Here is an 18,945-nt window from a genome sequence, read left to right as displayed (position 1 = left end):
CTGACAGAACCCACAACGTCTCCCCCCCCCCAGGAACGAAACGCCTGCGGTGGGAGGGGGAAAAAAAACCGTTAGGTTCAAAAGAAACCCCCCCCCACACACACACACACACACGCACCCTCCCCGGGGATGCCCCTACTCTCCTTTATCGAGCGATTCCCCCCTCCCTCCCCGGCTTCCTCTCTCCCTCCCCGACCCCCCCTCGCCGTCGCAGGCAGAAAGAGGGCAACCACCACCCCCCCCCCCGACGCAGACATCTGCCTGCCGGGAATTCTCCCCTCCCCTTTCCCTCCCTTCCCCCCCCCTTTCCCCCCCCTTCCCCCCCCCCCCAACGAAGCCCGGGCTGGGAAAAGACTCTCGGCCGATCTCCCTCGCTCCCTTTCGCTCCAAACGCCGCGCCCCGCCCGGGAGAAAACGCGCCGCTCTCCAAGGTGCTGAAACGGGCCGGCAGCGGGCAGGCCGCCGGGGAGAGAAGGCCCCGCCCCTAAAGAGAGAGGGAGGGGGCGGGGCTTGCCGCCGCCCCCTCCGCCTGCCGCCGAAAGGAAAAGGGCGGGCGGGGAGGGGGGTTCGTCTTGGGGAGGAGGGGGGGGGGTCTCTGGAAGGGCGACTTCCGGGGTTGCTGGAGGCTGCGAGGGGCCTCGGAGGTCGTCTAGTCCAGCCCCCTCCCCAAATGGAACCCCCTTTCAGAATGACAGAATGACAGAGTTGGAAGAGGCCGTGGAGGTCATCTAGTCCAGCCCCCTCCCCCAGCAGGAGACCCTTCTAGAATGACAGGAGAACAGAGTTGGAAGGGACCCTGGAGGTCATCTAGTCCAGCCCCCTCCCCAAATGGAGCCCCCTTTCAGAATGATAGAATGACAGAGTTGGAAGAGGCCGTGGAGGTCATCTAGTCCAGCCCCCTCCCCGAGCAGGAGACCCTTAAAGAATGACAGGAGAACAGCGTTGGGAGGGACCCTGGAGGTCATCTAGTCCAGCCCCCTCCCCGAGCAGGAGACCCTTCTAGAATGACAGGAGAAGAGCGTTGGGAGGGACCCTGGAGGTCATCTAGTCCAGCCCCCTCCCTGAGCAGGAGACCCTTCTAGAATGAGAGGAGAAGAGCGTTGCGAGGGACCCTGGAGGTCATCTAGTCCAGCCCCCTCCCCCCCCTGAGCACCAGACCCTTACAGAATGACAAAATCGCACAATTGGTGAGGGGCCTCGGAGGTCGTCTAGTCCAGCCCCCCCCTCCCTGAGCACCAGACCCTTACAGAATGACAAAAATCGCACAATTGGCGAGGGACCTCGGAGGTCGTCTAGTCCAGCCCCCCCCCGCCTGAGCACCAGACCCTTACAGAATGACAAAAATCGCACAATTGGCGAGGGGCCTCGGAGGTCGTCTAGTCCAGCCCCCCCCCTCCCTGAGCACCAGACCCTTAAGGAATGACAAAATCGCACAATTGGCGAGGGGCCTCGGAGGTCATCTAGTCCAGCCCCCTCCCCAAGCGGAACCCCCTTTCAGAATTACAGAATCACAGAGTTGGAAGAGGCCGTGGAGGTCATCTAGTCCAGCCCCCTCCCCAGCAGGAGACAAAGAATGACAGGAGAACAGCGTTTGGAGGGACCCTGGAGGTCATCTAGTTGAGCCCCCTCCCCGAGCAGGAGACCCTTATAGAATGACAGGAGAAGAGCGTTGGGAGGGACCCTGGAGGTCATCTAGTTGAGCCCCCTCCCCGAGCAGGAGACCCTTATAGAATGACAGGAGAAGAGCATTGGGAGGGACCCTGGAGGTCATCTAGTTGAGCCCCCTCCCCGAGCAGGAGACCCTTATAGAATGACAGGAGAAGAGCGTTTGGAGGGACCCTGGAGGTCATCTAGTCCAGCCCCCTCCCCGAGCAGGAGACCCTTATAGTATGACAGGAGAACAGCGTTTGGAGGGACCCTGGAGGTCATCTAGTCCAGCCCCCTCCCCGAGCGGAACACCCTTTCAGAATGACAGGATCGCAGAGTTGGAAGGGACCCTGGAGGTCATCTAGATCAGGCCCCTGCCCAAGCAGAAGGCTCTTGCAGAATGACAGAGTTGGACCCTGGAGGTCCCGTAGTCCACCCCTCTGCCCGATCAGAAGACCCTTACAGAATTACAGAACAAAAGCGTTGCGAAGGACGGGGAGATTTGGCTGGCACGATCTGTTTTTTCGGAAAAAAAACCCTGATTTGGCTGCTGGTTATAACTTTGCTGGCTTCCTGTCGATCTTTCTTTGCCCACCAGGTGGCGGAAAAGCCGTTTTGTAGATGACCGCGCAGGTTCTGTAAGGGTCGCCTGCTCGAGCAGGGGGTTGGGCTAGATGACCTCTGCGGTCCCTTCCAACTCTGTTACTCTGTGATTCTGTCAGGGTCTCCTGTTCGGGCAGGGGGTTGGGCTAGATGACCTCCGCGGTCCCTTCCAACCGCGTTACCCTGTGATTGTGTGAGGGTCGCCTGCTCGAGCAGGGGGTTGGGCTAGATGACCTCTGCGGTCCCTTCCAACTCTGTTACTCTGTGATTCTGTCAGGGTCTCCTGTTCGGGCAGGGGGTTGGGCTAGATGACCTCCGCGGTCCCTTCCAACCGCGTTACCCTGTGATTGTGTGAGGGTCGCCTGCTCGAGCAGGGGTTTGGGCTAGATGACCTCCGCGGCCCCTTCCAACTCCGTTACTCTGTGATTGTGTGAGGGTCGCCTGCTCGAGCAGGGGGTTGGGCTAGATGACCTCCGCGGTCCCTTCCAACTCCGTTACTCTGTGATTGTGTGAGGGTCGCCTGCTCGAGCAGGGGGTTGGGCTAGATGACCTCCACGGCCCCTTCCAACTCCGTTACTCTGTGATTGTGTGAGGGTCGCCTGCTCGAGCAGGGGGTTGGGCTAGGTGACCTCCGCGGCCCCTTCCAACTCCGTTACTCTGTGATTGTGTGAGGGTCGCCTGCTCGAGCAGGGGGTTGGGCTAGATGACCTCCGCGGTCCCTTCCAACTCCGTTACTCTGTGATTGTGTGAGGGTCGCCTGCTCGAGCAGGGGGTTGGGCTAGATGACCTCTGCAGTCCCTTCCAACTCTGTGATTCTGTGAGGGTCGCCTGCTCGAGCAGGGGTTGCACTAGATGACCTCCATGGCCCCTTCCGACTCTGCTATCCTGTAATTCTGAAAGGGTGTTCCGCTTGTGGAGGGGGCTGGACTAGATGACCTCCAGGGTCCCTTCCGACTTTGCTATCCCTTAATGGTGAAAGGCTCTTCCGCTCGGGGAGGGGGCTGGACTAGGTGACCTCCAGGGTCCCTTCCGACTCTGCTATCCCGTAATTCTGAAAGGGTGTTCCGCTTGTGGAGGGGGCTGGACTAGATGACCTCCAGGGTCCCTTCCGACTTTGCTATCCCTTAATGGTGAAAGGCTCTTCCGCTCGGGGAGGGGGCTGGACTAGATGACCTCCAGGGTCCCTTCCGACTCTGCTATCCTGTAATTCTGAAAGGCTCTTCCGCTTTTGGGGTGGGGTAGGACCTGGATGCCGGATTCTCAGCTGCCCTTCTGGCTTCCATCATCCCCAGCCGGGTCCCAGGGGAGCGGAGACTTCCTGCCTGCTTCCCGGTCTCTCCGGTGGGAGAAAGCCGACTACGTTCCCGGCCGTCCAGCCCTCCTGCCCGGCAGCCGCCACCTCCCCGGGGACAGATGCTGCCGGCCGCCTCCTCCTCCGCAGGGCCGGCGTGCGGCAGTCTGAGCCAGACAGGCCCTGATGTGTCCCGCGGGATCTTTTATCCATAGAAATATTTATAGCGTTATTTTCCGCCCCGCTGGAAGGTCAGAGAGCGGGAAGAGGAGAGCAGGCCGCCATCCAAGGAATCTAGCCGAGATGGGAAGTGTGACCTCCGGGGTCCCTTCCAGCTCTGTGATTCTGCGATTCGGTCTTGAGCAGGGGGCTGGACTAGATGACCTCCGGGGTCCCTTCCAGCTCTGTGATTCTGCGATTCGGTCTTGAGCAGGGGGCTGGACTAGATGACCGCCGGGGTCCCTTCCGGCTCTGTGATTCTGCGATTCGGTCTTGAGCAGGGGGCTGGACTAGATGACCTCCGGGGTCCCTTCCGGCTCTGTGATTCTGCGATTCGGTCTTGAGCAGGGGGCTGGACTAGATGACCGCCGGGGTCCCTTCCGGCTCTGTGATTCTGCGATTCGGTCTTGAGCAGGGGGCTGGACTAGATGACCGCCAGGGTCCCTTCCGGCTCTGTGATTCTGCGATTCGGTCTTGAGCAGGGGGCTGGACTAGATGACCTCCGGGGTCCCTTCCAGCTCTGTGATTCTGAGATTCTCTCTTGAGCAGGGGGCTGGACTAGATGACCTCCGGGCTCCCTTCCAGCTCTGTGATTCTGAGATTCTCTCTTGAGCAGGGGGCTGGACTAGATGACCTCCGGGCTCCCTTCCAGCTCTGTGATTCTGCGATTCGGTCTTGAGCAGGAGGATGGACTAGATGACCTCCGGGGTCCCTTCCAGCTCTGTGATTCTGCAATTCCAGATGTCCATCCCCTTGAATCAATCAGTTAATGACTCAATCCATTAATCCGAATAGAGTTGGAAGGGAGCTCGGAGGTCATCCAGTCCAGCCCCCTGCTGGAGCAGAAGACCCTTACAGAATCAATCAATAAATCTGTCAATCAATCAACCAATCAATCAATCAAAATAGAGCAAGAAGGGAGCCTGGAGATCTTCTAATCCAACCCCCTGCTCGAGCAGAAGACCCTCACAGAATCACACAGTTGGAAGGGACCTCAGAGGTCATCTAGTCCAACCCACTGCTGGAGCAGGAGACCCTTACAGAATCAATCAATCAATCAATCAATCAATCAATCAGTCAATCAAAGTAGAGCAGGAAGGGACCCTGGAGATCTTCCAGTCCAGCCCCCTGCTCAAGCAGAAGACCCTCCCAGAATCACAGAATGACAGAGCTGCAAGGGACCTCGGAGGTCATCTAGTCCAGCCCCTAGCTCAAGCAGAAGACCCTTATGGAATCACCAAGTTGGAAGGGGACCTCGGAGGTCATCTACTCCAACCCCCCCAGCTCGAGCAGGAGACCCTTACAGAATCAATCAATCAATCAATCAATCAATCAATCAATGAAAATAGAGCAAGAAGGGTACCCTGGAGGTTTTCTAGCCCAACCCCCTGCTCAAGCAGAAGACCCTCCCAGAATCACAGAATGACAGAGCTGGAAGGGACCTCGGAGGTCATCTAGTCCAATCCCCTGCTGGAGCAGGAGACCCTTGCGGAATCACCCAGTTGGAAGGGGACCTCAGAGGTCATCTACTCCAACCCCCCCCAGCTCGAGCAGGAGACCCTTACAGAATCAATCAATCAATCAATCAATCAATCAATCAATGAAAATAGAGCAAGAAGGGTACCCTGGAGGTCTTCTAGCCCAACCCCCTGCTCCAGCAGAAGACCCTCCCAGAATCACAGAATGACAGAGCTGGAAGGGACCTCGGAGGTCATCTAGTCCAACCCCCCCAGCTCAAGCAGGAGACCCTTACAGAATCAATCAATCAATCAATCAATGAAAATAGAGCAAGAAGGGTACCCTGGAGGTCTTCTAGCCCTACCCCCTGCTCAAGCAGAAGACCCTCACAGAATCACAGAATGACAGAGCTGCAAGGGACCTCGGAGGTCATCTAGTCCAACCCCCACCCCCCTGCTGGAGCAGGAGACCCTTGCGGAATCACACAGCTGGAAAGGACCTCGAAGTTTCATTCTAGCCCGACCCCTCGCTCGAGCAGGAGACCCTTATGGAATCACCGAGTTGGAAGGGCACCTCGGAGGTCATCTAGTCCAACCCCACCCCCCCTTGCTCATTCGAAGCCTGCCTTCCCCTCCCGGGATTTCTCGGCAATTCAGTCCGAGCCGCAGAGGCTTTTGGCCTGCTTTGGGGCTCCTCTTCACCCCCCACCCCCCCAAATTGTGAATCCTCCCTTGGGGGGGGGCAGAGCCACACACCCACCCCCCTCCCACGGGGAGCTTGCTCAGCCAGCCACGTCCGGTGAGGATTTCCAGGCAGGGAGGGAGGGGCGGATGGGCGGATGGAAAGAGCCCTTCCTGCTCCCCCCCCTCTCCCCTCTGGGTGACGTCCTCCAGCTGTTACAGGCAGGCGTCGTGGACCGTGAAAGGGGGGGGTTGGGGGGGTCAGCCCAGGATTTGGAGCGGATCCTGAACTTCCTGGGAAGCTGGGCTGGGCCCAAAGTCCCCCCCTCCCCCCCCTCTTTCCCCCCCCTCCGTTGGCATGCAGAGGCAGGGGGGTTGGGCTAGATGACCTCCGAGGTCCCTTCCGATTCTGTCGGTCTGGGATTCTGCCAGGGTCCCCTGCTCGAGCTGGGGGGGGAGGGGGAAATCGGATTAGATGACCTCGGAGATCCCTTCCAACTCTGTCCTTTGATTCTGCGAAGGTCTCCTGCTCCAGCAGGGGGTCAGACTAGATGACCTCCGAGCTCCCTTCCAGCTCTGTCGTTCCGTGGTTCCGTGAGGGTCTCCTGCTCGAGCAGGTGGGGCTGGACTAGATGACCTCCGAGCTCCCTTCCAGCTCTGTCGTTCCGTGGTTCCGTGAGGGTCTCCTGCTCGAGCAGGTGGGGTTGGACTAGATGACCTCCGAGGTCCCTTCCGACTCTCCTTCTGATTTATTGTGTTCCGGATTGACAGGAGCCTTCCAGAGTGTCTGCGGGGGTATTAGCATTGTCTTTTTTATTTTTATTTTTATTTTTTTTATTTTTTATTTTATTTTATTTTATTATTTTGTTTGACTTACCTCATTTCATTTCGTTTTACTTTGTTTCCCTTCATTTTATTGTACTATTTTATTTCATTGAGTTAGTTAGTTATTTTATTATTTTATCTCATTCTTTTATTTCATTGATTTCATTTCAGTTTAATGTAACTCCTCGCATCGAATTGAATGGATTCTTGCATTTTATTCTTGCATTTGATTTTATTTATTTCTGTATTTGATTCTTCTATTTTATTATTTCATTTCATTTCATTCGTTTCACTTCAGTGGATTGTATTGTTTTATTTTTTAATTGTGTTTGATTCTTGTATTTTATTTTATTGATTTCATTATTTCGTTATTGCATTTTATTATTTCATTTCACTTTACTTTATTTCGCATCGGTTTATTGCATTGTTTTGTTTTGTTTTTTATTGTATTTTATTCTTTAATTTTATTTATTTTATTTCATTTCATGTTATTTTATTGTATTATTTTATTTTACTTTTTTATTGTATTTTATTCTTTTATTGTATTTATTTTATTTCATTTCATGTTATTTTATTGTATTATTTCATTTTACTTTTTTATTGTATTTTATTCTTTTATTTTATTTATTTTATTTCATTTCATGTTATTTTATTTTATTTTTTATTGTATTTTATTGTTTTATTTTATTTATTTGATTTCATTTCATGTTATTTTATTGTATTATTTTACTTTAGTTTATTTAATATAAATTAGTTTATTACGGTATTTTGTTATTTTATTATTTTATTTCATTTCATTTGGCTTTATTTTACTTCAGGTGATTGTATTATTTTACGGTCCATTTTAATTTGTTTTATTATTTTATTTTGTTTATTTTATTCTTTCATTTCTTCATTTTACTTCGTTTTATTGGATTGCCTCCTTCAGAGCAATTTCCTTTTAATTGATTATTTTATTTCATTGCCTATTTCACCGCGCTTTTATTTCCTGTTATTCACAGATATTATTCCCTGAACAACCGTCACGCTTAGTGGCGGACGTTTGGGGCTCCCTGGCGGTCGTAAGTCGGGGACTTACACTGTTCCTGGCTGGCTTTCAGGCTTCCGGCAGCAGAGGGTGCCTCGGAGGTCATCTAGTCCAACCCCCTGCTGGAGCAGGAGGCCCTCAGAAGCACAGAATGGCAGTCGGAAGGGACCCGGGGAGGTCATCTAGTCCAACCCCCTGCTGGAGCAGGAGAGCCGCCCAGAATCACAGCATGGCAGAGTCGGAAGGGATCTCGGAGGTCATCCAGCCCACCCCTCAATCCTCAGAGAAGGCCAACGTTTGCTGGATGCATCGCTCCCCTCATTCCAGCCCCCCCCTCTTCCCTATTTGTGGGGAAACGCTCGACAATTCTCACTCAGAGGTTTGTTTGTGTGTGTGTGTGTGTCTCTCTGTGTGTGTGTGCTTGTAGGCACTCAAGGGATTGTGCGAGAGACGCCCTTCCTGTCCGGGCCAGACTGGAGGGTCCCTCCCTTTTTCTCCCACCTGCCTTTTCTTCAAGAACACAATCGTGTCCCAACAACTTGTGTGTGTGTGTGTGTGTGTGTAGTGTGAATCACACAAGGCGGTCACCCCTCCTCTCCTGAACATGGAGGTCACTAACGGGGCGGCTGGCTTCCTGTCACACATCCCTCCCAAACGGATGGACAGAGGGAGAGATTGATTCACAAGGGCTGAGCCAGCCGGGATTTCCGACCCTGACAGAAGCGCAGAATGGCAGAGTCGGAAGGGACCCGGGAGGTCATCTAGTCCAACACCCCCCCCGCTCGAGCAGGAGACCCTTACAGAAACACAGAAGGGCAGTCGGAAGGGACCTCAGAGGTCATTAAGTCCAACCCCCTGCTCGAGCAGGAGACAATCCTAGAAGGACAGAGTCGAAAGGGACCTTGGAGGTCATCTAGTCCAACCCCCTGCTCGAACAGGAGACCCTCACAAAATCACCGAATGGGAGAGTCAGAAGGTACCCTGGAGGTCATCTAGTCCAACCCCCTGCCCGAGCAGGAAACCCTTACAGATGTATAGAATCACAGAGTTGGAAGGGACCTCGGAGGTCATCTAGTCCAGGGGTCGGCAACCTGAAAAAGGAAAAGAGCCACTGGGAACCGGTTCCATCACACATAAAAAAAAGTGGGAGCCGCGTGCGTGCATCCATGCACGCGCAAAAAAACGTTTTGCACATGCGCAAAATGGGCTTTTCTTGCGCATGCGCGGATGCGCGCAGTTGCCTTTTTTTTATGTGTGATGGAACTGGTTCCATCAGGTCTCCGTACCTCCGCGCGAACGGGCAGCGGCCCCGCTTCTTGGGAAAGCTGCCGCGGCCCGTCTGCAAAGTGGCAGCTTTCGCAAGAAGCGGCGCCGCTACCCATTCCGAGAGGTGCGCGCGCACCTCCCCAAACGTCGGCAGGTCTCCGCACCTCCGGAAAGGTGCGCGCGCACCTCTCAGAACGGGCGGTGCCACTCTCCATTTGGAGAGGTGCACGCGCACCACTGCCCGTTCGAAGAGGTGCATGCGCACTGGGTGGCTGGGAGCCGCAGGAGACGGCTATCCTATCCTATCCTATCCTATCCTATCCTATCCTATCCTATCCTATCCTATCCTATCCTATCCTAAATTTTATTTCATTTATTCCATTCCAATATTATCCTATCCTATCCTATCCTATCCTATCCTATCCTATCCTATCCTATCCTATCCTAAATTTTATTTCATTTATTCCATTCCAATATTATCCTATCCTATCCTATCCTATCCTATCCTATCCTATCCTATCCTATCCTATCCTATCCTATCCTATCCTATCCTATCCTATCCTATCCTAAATTTTATTTCATTTATTCCATTCCAATATTATCCTATCCTATCCTATCCTATCCTATCCTATCCTAAATTTTATTTCATTAATTTTATTCCATTCCATTATTATCCTATCCTATCCTATCCTATCCTATCCTATCCTATCCTATCCTATCCTATCCTATCCTATCCAACCTTATCTATCGACTTCTAACAATATTTCCATTTCTAGCAATCTCTTCTTAACCCCATTCAAAGGTCCCGCCGGTAATATTGCCTCCCCTTCTAATCGGTCACAGCTTCTCTTACTCTAGCCCAGGGCCCCTCGGATGACGGGTGGACTTCGACTCCCAGAATTCCTCAGCCAGCGTGTCTACCTGCCTGGCTGAGGAATTCTGGGAGTCGAACTCCACCCGTCGTCCGAGGGGCACCAGCTTGAAGACCCCTAGATTTGGACCATCCAAGGATTCTCCCTCTCTTCTTCTCCGTATTATTGGGAGCGAAAGTTTCTCCTGCTGGAGCGGGGGGGGGGATGAGAGGGGGTGAGGGGCTGGGGAGGGGCTGGACTAGAGGACCTCGAAGGGCCCTTCCAAGCTCTAGGCCTATTCTAAAGGCATGGGTCTCCTCCGTTGGCGTCATCATAATCCGAGGACTAAGTTGGACGTCCCATAAGGAATTGGTTGGGTAGCAGAGGAGGGGGCCCAAGGCCGTGTGTGTGAGTTTGTGTGTGTTTGTTTGTGTCTGTGTGTGTGTGTGTGTGTGAGAGAGAGAGAGAGAGAGAGAGAGAGAGAGAAACTCTGTGTCCCCAGCCAGGACACCACCAAGACGGAGGAAGGAAAGGCTAGGTGTGGCTTTTCCGACTTCGACACCCTGGAACGACAACTCAGCCAAGTTGGGCGGACACGGTGTCGAGGCTCGGGGGGGGGAAGGGGCTGGTGAGGGGTCCCCAAAGGGGGGAGATGGGCGGGGGGGTCTCCACCGGCTGGAGCCCCCCCCAATCTGGTGTGTCTCTGTGTGTGTGTCTGTGTGTCTGTGTGTGAACAATTTCTGCCTTTCCCAGCCAGGCCTTTCGTTCTCCTTTTCCACCAAACCGCAACGTCGTAGCAAAACGCACAACGCCTAAGGGAAAACGCCGGAGTTCACACCTTTTCGTGACCGCCCCACGGCCTCCCTCCGAGGACTCCTCGACTTACGACGGTGTGTGTGTGGGGGGGGAGCCCCTGGGCTTTCCCGTCGCTAAGCGAGACGCTTCTTCAGGGCGCCTGTCCCCGTCATGCGAGCCCCCAGCCGGCTGCCATAGCTGAAAAAGGAGAATCCTTGCGGTCGTCCAGCGAGGCGCGCCGTCGTTAAACGGATCCATCATAAATATGAAGTTGAATTTCGAGGCGGGGGGGCGAACCGTGCGGATCCTTCGACGGTCATAAGTGGGGAAAAAGGGGCGAAGTCCATTTTTTTCTTCCAGCGCGGTCCTAACCGCGAGCGGTTGCTAAATAAACGGTCGTAGGTTTGAAGACGGGTGCCTGTCTTGAGAATGCCACCTCAGGCACCGTCGGATGATGGGCTGGCAGGCCTCAGGGCCAAGGAACATGGGCACTTTGATCATAATAGAGCTGGAAGGGACCTTGAAGGTCCTCTAGTCCAACCCCCCCCCCCCAGCTTGAGCAGGAGACCCTTGGAGAATCATAGAATGACAGAGCTGGACGGGATCTTGGAGGTCATCTAGTCTGAACCCCTGCTCGAGCAGGAGAGCCTTACAGAATCATAGAATGACCGAGCTGGAAGGGACATCGGAGGTCATCTAGTCCAGCCCCCCCCCCCAGCTCGAGCAGGAGACCCTTACAGAATCATAGAATGACAGAGCGGGACGGGATCTTGGAGGTCATCTAGTCTGAATCCCTGCACCAGCAGCAGACCCTTCCAGAACCATAGAAAAATGGGGCTGGAAGGGACCTCGGAGGTCATCTAGTCCGACCCCCTGCTCGAGCAGGGGAGCCTGTAGGGAATCACAGAACGACGGAGCTGGGAGGGACCCCCCCTCCCCTCCCCTCCTCCCCAGAGATCACCTAGTCCAGCCCTCCGCTCAAAGAGGAGACCCTTCTGGGAAGGGCCGAACTGCCGAGCCGAATGGGACCTCGGAGGTCATCTAGTCTGCTCGAGCAGGAGACCTGACCTCCATCCGGGCTCTCTCAGGAACGGGGTACAACCCGAATCCAGGGCTCCTCGAAGCGTCGGCCTTGTTCAACACAGATGGAGAGGGGGGGGTGGGAAAAGGTTGGGGCACATCAAACCCCCCCCCGCCAGCGAGATCCCTTCCACCCTGAGGCCTGCGGGGGGGGCGCCACGGAGCAATTGTGGACAACCCCCCCCCCCCCACGCACACTTCGCCAAGCCAGCCAGTCTTGCCAGGCCGGTGGCCGCGGGGGTGGGGGGGGTGGGACACGATTCCCAGACCTGCCAGAGGGGGCAAGAGGCCGGGACCCTTCTAGATGCCCACAGGGGTGCCCGGGCACCCTTACGGGGCACAGGTGGGCGTCGTCCGGCAGCAGGCCCGATTGGATCCTCCTCCTCCTCCTCCTCCTCCTCCCCTCCTCCCTATTCCCAGGCACCCACCCACCACACACCCCCCCGCCCGTCTTTCCTCACCGGAGGAAGAAAAAGAAAAAAAAAGAAGAAGCAGGATTTCCTGGCATTGCCGAAGACTTTGCCGGAGAGCCGAGACATGGGCAACTGGCCCGGGGGTCCCACGCCGCCCCAGGCCCGCGGGCGCAGCCTCTGCTCCCGCCACCGGCCCTCCACCTCGGAGGAGGGAGACCCCGTGGGCAAGAGCAGGTCAGGAAACCAAGGGGGTGGGCGGGTGGGGGCTCGTTATCCGGAATCGGGGCAGAGAATCGGGGGGGCTTCTCCTCACTGAAGGGCCCACCCCCTCTCCCATTTCTGCGGCGGGGTCCCCCCTCCCGAACCCCCACCCCATAGAGGGGCTTCGTGGGGGTGGGGAGAGACAGGGGTCTTTAATGAACCCCACGGGGAGGGGGCTTCAACCCCCCCCCGGGGAAGGAAAAGGGGTTTGAAACCCACGTGGGGGGGCCAGACAGGGGTCTTTAATGAACCCCACGGGGAGGGGGCTTCAACCCCCCCGGGGAAGGAAAAGGGGTTTGAAAACCACGTGGGGGGGGGCAGACAGGGGGTCTTTAATGAACCCCATGGGGAGGGGGCTTCAACCCCCCCCGGGGAAGGAAAAGGGGTTTGAAACCCACGTGGGGGGGCCAGACAGGGGGTCTTTAATGAACCCCACGGGGAGGGGGCTTCAACCCCCCCAGGGAAGGAAAAGGGGTTTGAAACCCACGTGGGGGGGCCAGACAGGGGGTCTTTAATGAACCCCACGGGGAGGGGGCTTCAACCCCCCCGGGGAAGGAAAAGGGGTTTGAAAACCACGTGGGGGGGGCAGACAGGGGGTCTTTAATGAACCCCATGGGGAGGGGGCTTCAACCCCCCCGGGGAAGGCAGGAAAAGGGGTTTGAAACCCACGTGGGGGGGCAGACAGGGGGTCTTTAATGAACCCCATGGGGAGGGGGCTTCAACCCCCCCGGGGAAGGAAAAGGGGTTTGAAACCCACGTGGGGGGGGCAGACAGGGGTCTTTAATGAACCCCACGGGGAGGGGGCTTCAACCCCCCCGGGGAAGGAAAAGGGGTTTGAAACCCACGTGGGGGGGCAGACAGGGGGTCTTTAATGAACCCCATGGGGAGGGGGCTTCAACCCCCCCCGGGAAGGAAAAGGGGTTTGAAACCCACGTGGGGGGGCAGATAGGGGGTCTTTAATGAATCCCACGGGGAGGGGGCTTTAACCCCCCCCTCCGGGGAAGGAAAAGGGGTTTGAAACCCACGTGGGGGGGCCAGACAGGGGTCTTTAATGAACCCCACGGGGAGGGGGCTTCAACCCCCCCGGGGAAGGAAAAGGGGTTTGAAACCCACATGGGGGGGGCAGACAGGGGGTCTTTAATGAACCCCATGGGGAGGGGGCTTCAACCCCCCCCGGGGAAGGAAAAGGGGTTTGAAACCCACGTGGGGGAGGGGCAGACGGGGGTCTTTAATGAACCCCATGGGGAGGGGGCTTCAACCCCCCCGGGGAAGGAAAAGGGGTTTGAAACCCACATGGGGGGGGCAGACAGGGGGTCTTTAATGAACCCCATGGGGAGGGGGCTTCAACCCCCCCGGGGAAGGAAAAGGGGTTTGAAAACCACGTGGGGGGGGCAGACAGGGGGTCTTTAATGAACCCCATGGGGAGGGGGCTTCAACCCCCCCGGGGAAGGCAGGAAAAGGGGTTTGAAACCCACGTGGGGGGGCAGACAGGGGGTCTTTAATGAACCCCATGGGGAGGGGGCTTCAACCCCCCCGGGGAAGGCAGGAAAAGGGGTTTGAAACCCACGTGGGGGGGCCAGACAGGGGTCTTTAATGAACCCCACGGGGAGGGGGCTTCAACCCCCCCGGGGAAGGAAAAGGGGTTTGAAACCCACGTGGGGGGGGGCTAGAGGGGGGGGTCCTTAAACCCGCGGCGGGGGGAGGGAGGAAAGGGGGCGAAGGAAGGGGCTTTGAAAACCGCAGGGGCAGCAGCGGGTGGGGTGGGGGTCTGTAAACCCACTTGTGTGTGTGTGTGTGTGTGTGTGTGTGTGTGTGTGTCTTTCTTTAAACCCGATTGGGGGGGGCGCAGGGAAGAAGGGGGTTCAATGCCACGGAAGAGCAGCCACGGTTGAACCCCGCCTGGTCGGCGGCGGGGGGGGGGCTCAGACACGATGGGGAATCACCCCACCCCCCCACACACACAACTTCGAAGGGGCCTTTGACAGCCCAGGTGTGTGTGTGTGTGTGTGTGTGTGTGTGTGTCGGGGAGGGGGGGCTCTGTGCTTATGGGGTGCCCCCTCCCGGCTGCCGCCCTGCCCCCCCACCCCTCTTTCCCGGCTGCCAGAGGGAGGGGGGGGGTGTCTCCGGCCTTTGAATATAAACAGATGGCTCAGGGGGTCTTCAAACGTGGCCCGTTGATGACTTGTGGACTTCATCTCCCAGAATTCCTCAGCCAGGCATGCCTAGGCGTTGAATTCTGGGAGTTGAAGTCCACAGGTCATCAAAGGGCCAAGGTTGAAGACCCCTGAATTGGCTCTTCCTCAAGCTGGGACTCTTGAGGGGGGGGGGGCTCAGCCCCCTCGATCGGTGGGGGGGGGCAGCTGTGTCTAAGCCGGGGGGACCCCCCCCAACTCTGCCCCCCCTTCTCCTGCCAGGGGTCCAATCCCCTTGCAGGACCCCGGCTTTTCCCACCCCGCCCCCAAGGAATGGCGCAGTTCGGCTGGGGAAGCGCGCCGTTCCTTTAGTGTCGACCCAAACGAAGCCGGGCTTAGTTTGCGGCGAGATTGGGCTGGTTTGTGTGTGTGTTTGTGTGTGTGTGTGTGTGCGTGCGCGCGCAAGGCGTGAGGGGGTGCCCAGGAGTGCCAGCTGCAGTGGGGAAGAGTCCCCGGTCTCCCCCTCCCTACTCTCTTCCCAGCAGGATGGGTCTGGGCAGGAAATACCCATGCTCCTTGGCCAACCCCCCCCCCCAGGCCTGCCAGCCCATCCTCCGAGGCGGCTGGAGGGGCACTCTCAAGGCGGCCTCTCTGCTTCCGTAAGGGTCTCCTGCTCGGGGGTGGACTAGATGACCTCCGAGGTGCCGTCCAGCTCTCTCGTTGTTCGATTCCAGAAGGGCCTCCCGCTCGAGCAGGGGGTCGGACTAGATGACCACTAAGGTCCCTTCTGGCTCCGTTAGTCTATGATTCTTGAAGGGTCTCCCGCTCGAGCAGGGGGTCGGACTAGATGACCACTAAGGTCCCTTCTGGCTCCGTTAGTCTATGATTCTTGAAGGGTCTCCCGCTCGAGCAGGGGGTCGGACTAGATGACCTCCGAGGCCCCTTCCCGCTCTGTCAATCTGTGATTCTGGAAGGGCCTCCTGCTCGAGCGGGGGGGTCGGACTAGATGACCTCTAAGGTCCCTTCTAGCTCCGTTAGTCTATGATTCTTGAAGTGTCTCCCGCTTGAGCAGAGGGTCCGACTAGGTGACCTCCAGGGTCCCTTCCAGCTGTCACTCCGTGATTCTTTAAGGGTCTCCTGCTTGAGCAGGGGGTCGGACTAGATGACCTCCGAGGTCCCTTCCAGCTCATTCTGTAAAGGTCAAGCAGGGGGTTGGTCTAGAAGACCTCCAGGCTCCCTTCCAGCTCTATCACTCTTATGATTCCGTAAGGGTCTCCTGCTCGAGGAGGGGGCTGGACTAGATGACCTCCGAGGTCCCTTCCAGCTCATTCTGTAAGGGTCAAGCAGGGGGTCAGTCTAGAAGACCTCCAGGCTCCCTTCCAGCTCTATCACTCTTATGATTCCGTAAGGGTCTCCCGCTCGAGCGGGGGGGGGTCGGACTAGATGACCTCTGAGATCCCTTCCAGCTCTGTCATCTTCTGATTCTTTAAGGGTCTCCCGCTCGAGCAGGGGGTCGGACTAGATGACCTCCGTAGGTCCCTTCCAGCTCGGTCTATCTACGATTTTGGTATGGGTCTCCTGCCCAAGCGGGGGGGGGGGAAGGTCAGACTAGACGACCCCCGAAGTCCCTCCCAACTCCAGGCATTCTGGCCTTCCCTAAGGGTCTTCCCCGCTGGAGCGGGTTGTCTGTGTGTGGGGGGTCAGACTAGATGACCTCCAGGGTCCCTTCCAGCTCTGTCACTCTATGATTCCATAAGGGTCTCCTGCTCGAGCAGGGGGTCGGAATAGATGACCTCCGAGGTCCCTTCCAGCGCATTCTGTAAGGGTCAAGCAGGGGGTCGGTCTAGAAGACCTCCAAGGGTCCCTTCCAGCTCTGTCATCCTCTGATTCTTTAAGGGTCTCCCGTTCGAGCAGGGGGTCCGACTAGATGACCTCCAAGGCCCCTTCCAGCTCTGTCATCCTTTGATTCTTTAAGGGTCTCCCGCTCGAGCAGGGGGTCGGACTAGATGACCTCCATAGGTCCCTTCCAGCTCACTCTATCTACGATTTTGGTAAGGGTCTCCTGCCCGAGTGGGGGGCGGGAAAGGTCAGACTAGACGACCCTCGAAGTCCCTCCCGACTCCAGGCATTCTGGGCTTCCCTAAGTGTCTTCCTCGCTGGAGCGGTGTGTGTGTGTGTGTGGGGGGGGGGGGGGTCAGACTAGATGACCTCCAGGGTCCCTTCCAGCTCTGTCACTCTATGATTCCGTAAGGGTCTCCTGCTTGAGCAGGGGGTCGGACTAGATGACCTCCGAGATCCCTTCCAGCTCATTCTGTAAGGGTCAAGCAGGGGGTCGGTCTAGAAGACCTCCAAGGGTCCTTTCCAGCTCTGTCAGTCTTATGATTCTTTAAGGGTCTCCCACTCGAGCAGGGGGTCGGACTAGATGACCTCCGTAGATCTCTCCCAACTCCAGGCATTCTGGGCTTCCCTAAAGGGTCTTCCCCGCTGGAGCAGGGTGTGTGTGTGTGTGTTTGTGTGTGTGTGTGTGTGTGTGTGTGTGTTGGGGGGTCAGACTAGATGACCTCCGAGGCTCCTTCCAGCTCTCTCATCCTCTGATTCTTTAAGGGTCTCCCACTCGAGCAGGGGGTCGGACTAGATGACCTCCGTAGGTCCCTCCCAACTCCAGGCCTTCTGGGCTTCCCTAAAGGGTCTTCCCCGCTGGAGCGGGGTGTGTATGTGTCTGTGTTTGTGTGTGTTGGGGGTCAGACTAGATGACCCGCAGGCTCCCTTCCACCTTTTTTAGCCTACGACTCTGCAAGGGCTTCCCGGCACGGGACGGGCACCGCTCGGCGTGCCAGGGGAGGCCGATTTCTGGACCGGGAAGGGGGGTGGGGGGTCTCGCCCGCCCCGGCCCCCCCTGATCTCCCTCTCTCCCCCCACCCACCCCCCCTCCCCCTCCCCAGCTTGCCAGCCGAGCGCCCGGCGGACCCTCCTCGCTATTCCCGGATCAAGAACTGGCAGACGGGCGCCATCCTCTACGACACCCTGAGCGCCCAGGCCAGGCAGGTGAGGGTGCCCGCGAGGTCGGGGGTGGGTGGGTGGGAGGAGCCTAGGGCTTTGGGGGAGGGGCCAAAGGGGGTGCACCCCCAGACCCCCCGGAACCCCTCGCCCATGCCCGAGATGCCCACCCCGCTTTTTCCAGGAGGTGCCCTGCAACGGGAAACGCTGCCTAGGCGCCGCCATGCTGCCCAAGCAGATGCTCGCCGGCTGCGACGGCGGCCGGTCGCTGGACGAGTCGCTCGGCCTGGCCCGGGACTTCGTCACCCTCTACTACGGCTCCATGAAGCGGTAAGTCCCGGGCGCCCCCCACCCCGAAAAGGGGCACCCCCTCGACGCGGCACCCCAAAAAGAGGGCGGGAGAGAACGCCGGTGCCAACGGGGCGTCCCTGGATGCTGGCACCCCAATTACACAAAAGGGGGCGCCCCTCTGTCAATGGGGGTGCCAGGATCCGGGGCGCCCTAGATCCTGGCACCCCAATTATAGAGGGGGCACTCCATCCTATCTCCCTACGGGGTGCACTGTGGATCCTGGCACCCCATTTACAGAGAGGGGGCGCCCCGTCGTCTCTCCCTATGGGGGGCACCGTGGATGCTGGCACCCCACTTACAGAGGGGGCACCCTGTCTTCTCTCCCTACGGGGGGGCGTCCCAGATGCTGGCACCCCATTTACAGATGGGGCACCCCAGTTTCTCTCCCTACGGGGGAACAGCCCAGATCTTGTCACCCCATTTACAGAGCGGGCACCCCATCTTCTTTCCCTACGGGAGGGGATGCCCCAGATCCTGGCACCCGATTTACAGAGGGGGCACCCCATCTTCTCTCTCTATGGGGGGCGCCGTGGATCCTGGCACCCCATCCTATCTCCCTACGGGGGCGCCCTAAATCCTGGCACCCCACTTACAGAGGGGGCACCCCATCTTCTCTCTCTACGGGAGGGGATGCCCCAGATCCTGGCACCGCATTTACAGAGGGGGCACCCCATCCTCTCTAGCTACGGGGGGGGGCGTCCTGGATGCTGGCACCCCATTTACAGAGAGGGGGCACCCCATCTTCTCTCCCTATGGGGGGACGCCCCAGATCCTGGCACCCCATTTACAGAGGGGGCACCCCATCCTCTCTAGCTACGGGGGGCATCCTGGATGCTGGCACCCCATTTACAGAGAGGGGGCACCCCATCTTCTCTCCCTATGGGGGACGCCCCACATCCTGGCACCCCATTTACAGAGAGGGGGCGCCCTGTCCTCTCTCCCTATGGGGCGCACCCTGGATGCTGGCACCCCACTTACAGAGGGGGCACCCCGTCTTCTCTCCCTATGGGAGGGGACGCCCCAGATCCTGGCACCCCATTTACAGAGGG

The 18,945-nt window shown here is 57.4% G+C and overlaps 1 protein-coding gene across 1 annotated transcript in view; it reads left to right on the top strand.

Annotated features, from left to right (window-relative positions):
* Positions 1-12,172: 12,172 nt before the first annotated feature.
* The window catches only part of NOS3 (nitric oxide synthase 3), a 46,079-nt gene continuing 39,306 nt past the window's right edge, over positions 12,173-18,945 (top strand). The window contains exons 1-3 of the mRNA XM_081344945.1: positions 12,173-12,389; positions 17,491-17,593; positions 17,730-17,875. Coding sequence (XP_081201071.1) covers positions 12,280-12,389; positions 17,491-17,593; positions 17,730-17,875 — 359 coding nt within the window. The 5' untranslated portion in view covers positions 12,173-12,279. The remainder of the gene's footprint in view (positions 12,390-17,490; positions 17,594-17,729; positions 17,876-18,945) is intronic.

This window comes from Vipera berus, assembly GCF_964194415.1.
Source record: "Vipera berus genome assembly, chromosome: Z".
Lineage (NCBI taxonomy): Eukaryota > Metazoa > Chordata > Lepidosauria > Squamata > Viperidae > Vipera > Vipera berus.
The sequence above is the reverse complement of the archived record's forward strand: the minus strand, read 5'-3'. Positions and strand labels throughout refer to the sequence as shown.